This window comes from Harmonia axyridis, chromosome 6 (genome assembly GCF_914767665.1).
Source record: "Harmonia axyridis chromosome 6, icHarAxyr1.1, whole genome shotgun sequence".
In the NCBI taxonomy this organism is placed as follows: Eukaryota; Metazoa; Arthropoda; class Insecta; order Coleoptera; family Coccinellidae; genus Harmonia; species Harmonia axyridis.
Genome location: NC_059506.1, coordinates 39,802,262 through 39,810,413, shown reverse-complemented (window position 1 = coordinate 39,810,413; position 8,152 = coordinate 39,802,262). Strand labels below are relative to the sequence as shown.

Below are 8,152 nucleotides of genomic sequence, written 5' to 3'. Positions count from 1 at the left end.
TTTAATAAGAAACGCTAAAAAAACTCGTCGACTGCATTCTTCGCGAAGTCTAGGTAACTTTTCACTCTGGTGAAAACTGTTGCTTTTCTTTTTTTGTCTACCATTCTTCCGAAGGACACCACGCCAACTAGCTTTCCATCTATTACCAATGGACTTCCTGAATCTCCCTGCAATCAGAAAAGAAAGCATTACAAAATGGAAATTTTAACATGTCAAGAAACACACACCTGAGATGCATAGACGAATTGAGCTTAGGAATTCATCAAGCCAAGTAGCTTGACATTTTAACTAACTACTTGACTTGAAAATCAAGCTCGTGAAAAATTACATACTTGAGCTTGACTTGACTTGATTTTAGATATTTATTGCTTGACTCGATATCAAGCTACTTGATAATACTTGAGCTTGATATGCACGCGTCGCATACCATATATTTCTGCAATCTTTTCGAGCTTAGACTAAATGAGGGGATTCCTCGAGCGCCGAGAGACTGGAGAATTCGCCAGTGTGACTTTATTTGTAGTTTTCTCATATTTCTATGAAATCTATTGGTAGATTTTGGTAGTTTCAGAAATATCTTTCCAAACTTGGCCAAAATGACCAAGGATTTTTATCAACGCCAGCATCTTCAGCTCCTGTTGAAAGACAATTTTCCAGAGCTGCTCTTAAAGTTACAAGAACCCGTAATAGGTTAGGCGACAAATCTATAAGATGCCTCATGTGTCTTAGATCCTGGATGGAAAATTATGAGATCAAACAAAGCTTGGAGGTTTTATAATATTAAGAAATTTTATTTTTTTATTGTTTTATGATTTTTAGTGATTTAATTCATGTTTCTATTTCAAAAAAGTTGATATTTTCAATCTTCGGTTCTTTTATACAATAAGTTTAATAAATAAAAGTTTTTTTGCAAGCTCAAGCTTGAAAATCAAGCCAAGCCTTGAATTCCTAATTGTGATCTATGAAAAATCTAAAATGAGGTATAATTCCAGTATAAATCACCTGATACCTAGGTTGTAAACGACTTTTTACCACAGAATACTCACGTAAGTTGTAGTTTTGTGACTAGGCTTCACACAAATATGATTCTTCGTGATCTTAGGATGCACCGGCCTAGGAAAGTGATCCTGACACTTATCCCAATCTTCAAGCACCAACTTCACAGATTTCAAGTTGACAGAAGGCCTGCCTCTTTCAGTGAGCCCCCATCCAGATACCACACCCTTAACACCACCAGAGTGCTCCTCCTACAACCCAAAATGTCAATAACTTCACCAAAAACCATCACCCAAACTAAACTCACCTCCGAAACAGCTATTGGCTGAACCCTATCATTGTAAACAACAGGTTTTCTCAAAACAACAGCCGAAAAATCATTGTCAAACATGTTAAACTGAAACTTGGGGTGTTTGATCACCTTGTGGATCTCATGGGAGGTGCCCTCAGGGTCAAAGAGCGAGTTTGCGCCTACCAGAACCGTCAAGTTTGGTCTGATGGTCTCTTCGTCCACGTGGGTGCAATGGGCGGCTGTGAAGACGATTTTGGGATCCACCAAAGCTCCTCCGCATAAGATCTTTTTGTGGTGACCGTTGGTCGTTACCAAGGCCACTTGGTAGGGATGGTTTCTTATGTCTGAGTCGCTGCCGTGGAGGATTCGGTCTGTTATTTGTGGTGGTGTTCCGGAGGGGTCTGAAATTGGGCACTCAATAATAATAACACGTCACCTAAAATTATGATTCAGGAAAAGAAATTTGGCTCTAATGAAAAAATTATTACCGAGGTTGACACTCATTTCGAAAGCAAAGACGAATAAAATAGAATTTAAAACAATGTATTTTTTAATCGTTGGGCCTGGGACTGACTGAGTAAAGATCGTTGGTCCCTAGACTGAACCATGAATCCTAAAAAAGATTTTCTTAAAATCTATCGAAGACTAAAAGACCTGTGAATGCAGCCAATGAATCGAAGAGTATTACGGAAAAAAAATTATTTCAAAAATTTAAAATGAAATGTTCCATAAAAACATCCGCATTATATGATAATTAAAAAAACCAATACGACAAACTTACCTTGCGACAAAGTCGATCCCAAAAAGCACAAACACACAAAAAAGACGATCTGCATCTTGTCGCACTTCACAAGCAAATATGAGTGTTCAGTAAAAATTTCTTGGATCACTAGACCGCTCTACATTGCTTGTTGCAATAATGGTACACTAACATATTTCTTCAGAAGCCTCGTAAAGATGATAACAGACCAGAATAATAGTTGAAAACGTATCTAATTGTAATTACAACAATAACAATACGTAACATTGCGTTTTATACGTACATGCAATGCTTCACTTTCTCGTATGCTCTCAAGATAATGAAATTGTGGTAGAAATCACTCGAAAAGTTATGAAAATCAAGTCTTCGTGCAATTATTCATTAATCACGGTATGATTCTGGTCCTTCCTATCGGATAGCTCATCGTTTTTTTCGTTATTTTCTTCGCCAGAACGAAACAGAGTGAAAAAGCGTTCCGGAAAATTCTAGCCGATTTCCCTCCTTTTATTTGAATACGGAAAATTCTTCGCGTAAGCGTTTCCAATTTCAAACAGATCAGGATGGTCGAGAGGCCTTTTTATCGAAGTTAAAAAGGAGAAAACGAGATACGTATCTGGGAAGAGGGTCCAGCTGATAGGTTAGATTGTTTGGGAAAAATAGAAAATACAGCGGGTTAAGCCGGAAAATTTGAACATCTATTGGAGAGGGAATTGCCTACAGAAAAACGAAAAAAATAGGTGGAGAACTAAATTAGAAGTTATATGACTGGGACACGTATTTTGGTCAATGCTATACACGAAATCTTACTAAAAACAAATATTTTGTGTAAATTCGTGGTGAAAAATACGATATCACAAAATCAAATGAAACTATTTAGAAAATCACTTTGCTGAAGTTACATTCAGAGTTATTTTTATTAGGCCATATGATCCATATGATTTTTAGTTAGTATCATTAGTACCAACATGGCTCCATCATTCCACTATGGAGTTCAATCGACAGTCAGCTGAGTGTACTGCACCCGAAGAACCGAATCCAAAGCGAGGAAAAACACAACAGTCAGCTGGCAAGGTTATGGCACCAGTATTCTGGGAGGCGCAAAGTATAATATTTTGATAACCTTCAAAAGGGCCAGACCATCAATAGCGAATATTATATAGCGTTATTGGATCGTTTGAAGGATGAAATCGTTGAAAAACGGTCCCATTTGAAGGAAAGAAAAGTATTGCTTCATCAAGATAATGCGCCGTGTCACAAATCTATGAAAACAATGAATTGGGTTCGAATTGCTTCTGCATCCACCATATTCGCCAGATCTGGACCCCAGCGACTTTTTCCTGTCCTCAGACCTCAAAAGAATGCTCCCTATAGAAAGAAATTTAGAGCCAATGGAGAAGTAATCGCAGAAACTGATTGTTCCATTGCCATTTTAGCCAAAAATTCGTTATGGTTGTGCAAATTCCATGAAATTTTTTCCACAAATCAGAAAAAATCAAGTTCACCTAGACTACAACAAATCTCACACCTGATATATTTTGGAGTCATGTAATTTGCATCATCTTCTTCTCACCAAAACCAGTGTAGCATCAGTCAATGAACCCAAGGATGACTTGTAGAATGTGCCATCAACAATAAAGACACTATCATTTCGAATAAACCAACTAAGATTAATTTCAGCTGGAATAAGACGCCATCAATCAATTCCTTGTATATGGAGGATTTTCCGGCATTCTGTTTTAACAGGCCTTTTAGGAGGGTGCTTTTGATGGTCAGCGAACTGTGGAAAAGAGTTTCCTTGAGGTAGTTCAGGCAAACGTCAAGGAATAACAAATGGTTACACGCAAACAGAGGGATCAAAGGCTTGAATTCGCGAAATATTCTTGTCTGATTTCAGAAAGGGAAAGCCGATTCATGTTTGAATTAAATCTTATGTGCTTGGTTCATCCACCCATGAATAATGATCAGCAAACACCGTTTACAACACCGTTGCTTCTGAATAGAAAAACATATTCTGCGTATTCACCAATTCATTATACCTCAAAATTAACCTTGTCGTTCATTACATTCGTTTTATGAGGAATTATAAACGAAATATTGATAATTCATGATTCTGGGTAAGATTACCCAGGTTATGGTTCATAACTAAAGTTTGTCTTCATTAATACTTCAAGATGTAATCTCTTCTTATATCTTCCTCTCGAAGAAAAAGCGCATCCACCAGATGAAAAATTGATATATAAAAATACAGCCACCTCATTATGAATTTTACAACAAAAACATCAAACTTATGTTGCCGTAATAATACGAATAATTGTTGTATATCATCTCTGAATCGGAAATAAAAAGAACTTGTTTTAATATAAAATTGTTTCGTCAACACAAATTACATCAACAGTGTTTGAAATGACATACGCTAATATCAACAAGTGATTCATCCCCAGGCGAAAAATTCTAACCTAACAAAAACTTGAAGTTCCTCTGCTTCGAAAGAAACAAACACATAAAAATGTAAGCCAATTATTATCGGATCCTTCAGATGTAATTGCCTCAACATATACAAGATGCTGTACATCGTTATAAGAGAATTTAAACCACAAGATCTCCCAAATATATCGGATATAGTTAGAAATGCCTACATTTCTAATATTTTTAATTCTTGGCTTAACGTAGTTTTAAGTGAGGTAAGTTGGAGTTAGATTAAATTCTTTAAAAAGATTCTAATTTTCATGTTTTTCAGATAACTTTCCAGTTGATTACCTTAGTATCTGCCTATATGTTCATTTTTATGAATGTACCGTTGCTTTACTGCATATTCTCCGTCCCTATAGTTTTTACTGTACTCTACGTAGTTATTTATGGATCTGTACTGATAAAATCTGCCGAACTGATAAACACCAAAAAACCTTTACAATGCTGGGTGGCAGAAGTTGTAGAGCCAATTTTTTCCACAAACGTGAATCATTTAGAATATAAGATCGTCTCAGAGACCGAATTCAACGAAGCAGCTGTTGATATTAAGAAGATGAAAAGAAGGGTAGGATGTATTTCATATTATAATGTTTAGCATTCACAATATTATTTTTTCAGCTTGTAGGTACGATAGCTGTTATGAGGCATGCAAAGAGGAATGATTGGGCTTGGCTTTTCAGATTAGCCGTAGACCAAAGGTCAGTTTAAGCCTTAGAACATTAATAAGAGGAACGGAAATCACCTTGTAACTGATGCCAATATTCGTCACTCCTTGTCTGAGGAGACACTATAGCAGTAGCGTAACATAATTTGATTAATTTCGAAGTTATCAATTGATGCTCAAAAATAGTCTACAATGTGATTTATTCATAAAAATTCTTTTGTCTTTCAAAAGGGTCAATCTTTTTCTCAATTTAATGATTAAGCTATTGTGAAGTTATGAAAAAAGGATTCCTGATAAAGCATTCAACAATCAAATCAGGTTTCTCCACGCCTATAGCTCGCACACACAATCGGCTAGCTCAATTGTGATTGGTGACACTAAAGTTCCATCTCTCTTGTATTCGGAATTGAGCACAAATGTTTACTTTCCGTTCCTTCTATCTATATTCTAAGGTTTTAGCACAGTATTTTAATTCAGTAATCAAAGCTTCCCTATTTTCAGGTATAGAAAAAAAGGCATTGCTCTTAAATTAACAAAGACTGTGCAAGAATGGTGCAAGGTAAATAGATATAATAATTTGGAAGTTTGTTTTACGGATTGCCAAGAAGGTGCCAGACAGGTGTTTGCAAAAGCAGGGTAAGTTTTTGATTTGTTGAAAGATATTGCTATTTAGTGAGTGCCAATTTTTTTTTAGGTTTGAAGTCTGCCAAATGTATCACCAAAAACTTCTAACCAGTGCTTTTACCCTTCAGATGTATCTTCTTAGGTACGAAGTGAGACCTATGTTCGAATGATTACATTAATAGTTAAATATTTTTATATTTTATATACATAAGATAACGAATTCTATTTATTACTTATATTTTTATGACAAGAAACGAATATAATGTACAAGTTATAGTAAACAGTCTTTCACTTGCCTTCCTCCTGGGTCCAAAGAAAGACATTTGTCTTTGGGTGCCTTGAAAAAAACAACCAGAAAAATATTCAATAATAAAAATATAGATCTTTATTCTCTTTGTTAAAAATATAATTATCAATCAACAAAATCATCTTAAAAAATTCTATGTAGTACGTTCATCAAGAATCTACAAAACGAACCTTTTACAATATACAATAATCCAATACAATTGGACAAAAATACATATACAAAGTGTAATTCAACGGAATCTCAGAAAATTCAACCGAGATCAAATCGAAGTGTGCACTTCTCGAAAAATGAAAAGTGTTCTAGACCAAACTGGAAGCTCCGGGTATATCCCCTTCCAACTGTCCGGATAAACTTGGGGAATTCCCTTTGGAGCTTCCGTAAACCTTGGTGGAATACCCGGAATCATTGTTAGTGTCTCTGTCCGCGGTATCGTGAACATTGTCCAGCATTCTGGCCGTGCTCTCGAACATCTTACTGCCGTCCATCATCCTAGAAGACGCCTCGTTATTGTTCCTACCGTCCAACACTCTCAACTTGGCGAACCTCGAGTTCAAATCCACGTATTTCGAAGAGTCCGCATATTTAACAGAGTTGTAGTACTTGGTGCTCTCCCCCGCAAAGCTGACTTGACTCTCACCAGAGTGATCGTGCGAGCTTCTTCCGTGGTTGATGATTACAGTCGGCTCCAGGTGTCTGGAAGGACCAGGGTCGTAGACGGAGGCCCCTAGGTCTGCGTTGTACACGCCACTCCTACTCCTGGGCATCTCTGACGGGATGGGGGAGAGGTTAGAGTTTCCCATGATGCCCAGTTGGTGGGAGAACCTCATGGGGCTGTCTTCGTCATCGCTACTTTCGCTGTTCTCGCCATCTCGTTGCTTCTCAGACTGCTGGAGTTGGATCCTGGCAACCAGTTCTTTTACTGATGGTCGATGGTCAGGGAGGTTGTTGTTGTCGTTGTCTAACTCGTCCATGCTCCTTGAAATTGAAGGTTAACAGTTAAAATAGCATTCGATCAGCATTTGTACTCTTCTTACTAGCTCATGAAGTGTTTTAGTGTTAAAACCTAAGCTACAAGTGTTAAAACAAAGTTATACAAGCCCAACTCCAATGAAAAGTAACAAATATACACAAGATCCCAATATAATCCCAAAGCTTCCACACCATCAACTTATTCACCTTGTAGACTGAAGGGGCCCCTTCTCTATACTGTCCAGCATCTCCAAGCTCCTGGATCTCGGCAGCTGGGGCTCCTGCGGCTCTTTATTCATCATGGTCACCCTCTCCGACCTTCTTCCCATAACTCCGCGATTCAGCTTCTGCTCCAAGCCAGCTACTCTTTGTCCCAGCCTCAGCTGAGCCTTCTGGAGTTCCTTCTTGTCCTTTTCCATCTTGGCTTCGATGTGCCTGAAGAGAGGAGCGCAGTAACAAGTGTATCCCACTCCTACAGGACCTTTCCTGATGTTCCCTGCCAGGTCCAGGTAGTACTGCTCTCCTTTTTTCAGGGGTTCTTGTGGTAGAGAGTCCAGGCGAGGTGAGGGAAAAGCCTCTGGGTCGGGGTAGTAGTGGCAGCCGTACGGGGACCAGTGGCGTCCCTTAGCGAGGTCCAAGGTGTCTGAAAAAGGAGAAATTGGAGTTTATCCGAATCTTTGAGAATCATGGACGTGCCAAGGTATCTTAGAACTTTACAACTGAGAAACTTATATTTACCTTCTCCTTCTTTGGTTTCGAATCTAACTTTGCTCTTGCCTCTAGGTTTTTTGCTACGAGTGGACTTCTTGTCTCTTCTAAAACTCGCGCAATCGTCTAGGATGGCTAATATCTCGTGCAATTCTTTGCGTATGGCTATGTCCCTGGCAGATTCACCCTGTTTGTTCCTCACCCTCTTATCACAACCAGCTTCTAGGATAATCCTAGTCAGTTTACGTCTTCCCATTGCTGCTGCAATGTGCAGGGCAGTATCTCCATTCTTGTTCTGTTCAGAAACCTATGGAAACGAATATTATAATGACGTTATAAAAAAAATAACAGCTAAAATGTAAG

General features: G+C 38.1%; 3 protein-coding genes across 3 annotated transcripts in view; 1 reads left to right on the top strand and 2 right to left on the bottom strand.

The window, feature by feature from the left end:
• LOC123683394 (trypsin epsilon-like) lies at positions 1-2,204 on the bottom strand. Its single transcript, XM_045622406.1, has 4 exons — positions 2,070-2,204; positions 1,304-1,689; positions 1,047-1,247; positions 1-167 (listed from the first exon to the last, which is right to left on the bottom strand). Exons 1-4 carry the CDS (start codon positions 2,122-2,124, stop codon positions 15-17), a joined length of 795 nt encoding a protein of 264 aa, XP_045478362.1. The 5' UTR covers positions 2,125-2,204; the 3' UTR covers positions 1-14.
• Positions 2,205-4,471: 2,267 nt separating this feature from the next.
• On the top strand, positions 4,472-6,086 carry LOC123683393. The gene is made up of 5 exons (XM_045622405.1): positions 4,472-4,729; positions 4,786-5,082; positions 5,136-5,215; positions 5,683-5,817; positions 5,876-6,086. Exons 1-5 carry the CDS (start codon positions 4,610-4,612, stop codon positions 5,973-5,975), a joined length of 732 nt encoding a protein of 243 aa, XP_045478361.1. The 5' UTR covers positions 4,472-4,609; the 3' UTR covers positions 5,976-6,086.
• An 81-nt stretch (positions 6,087-6,167) lies between these two features.
• Positions 6,168-8,152, bottom strand: part of LOC123683392 — a 41,055-nt gene continuing 39,070 nt past the window's right edge. The window contains exons 4-6 of the mRNA XM_045622404.1: positions 7,820-8,096; positions 7,289-7,724; positions 6,168-7,087 (exon numbers count right to left, since the gene is read on the bottom strand). Coding sequence (XP_045478360.1) covers positions 6,412-7,087; positions 7,289-7,724; positions 7,820-8,096 — 1,389 coding nt within the window. The 3' untranslated portion in view covers positions 6,168-6,411. The remainder of the gene's footprint in view (positions 7,088-7,288; positions 7,725-7,819; positions 8,097-8,152) is intronic.

What these genes read in the sequence shown, in the direction of transcription:
- LOC123683394 (XM_045622406.1), bottom strand. Translation starts at nt 2,124, where the DNA reads ATGCAGATCGTCTTTTTTGTGTGTTTGTGCTTTTTGGGATCGACTTTG. An exon ending in AGCCAATAGCTGTTTCGGAG is followed by an intron (nt 1,248 to 1,303) that starts GTGAGTTTAGTT and finishes TTTGGGTTGTAG; the next exon opens with GAGGAGCACTCTGGTGGTGT. An exon ending in GTCACAAAACTACAACTTAC is followed by an intron (nt 168 to 1,046) that starts GTGAGTATTCTG and finishes TTCTGATTGCAG; the next exon opens with GGAGATTCAGGAAGTCCATT.
- LOC123683393 (XM_045622405.1), top strand. Translation starts at nt 4,610, where the DNA reads ATGCTGTACATCGTTATAAGAGAATTTAAACCACAAGATCTCCCAAAT. An exon ending in TTAAGAAGATGAAAAGAAGG is followed by an intron (nt 5,083 to 5,135) that starts GTAGGATGTATT and finishes TTATTTTTTCAG; the next exon opens with CTTGTAGGTACGATAGCTGT. An exon ending in CAGGTGTTTGCAAAAGCAGG is followed by an intron (nt 5,818 to 5,875) that starts GTAAGTTTTTGA and finishes ATTTTTTTTTAG; the next exon opens with GTTTGAAGTCTGCCAAATGT.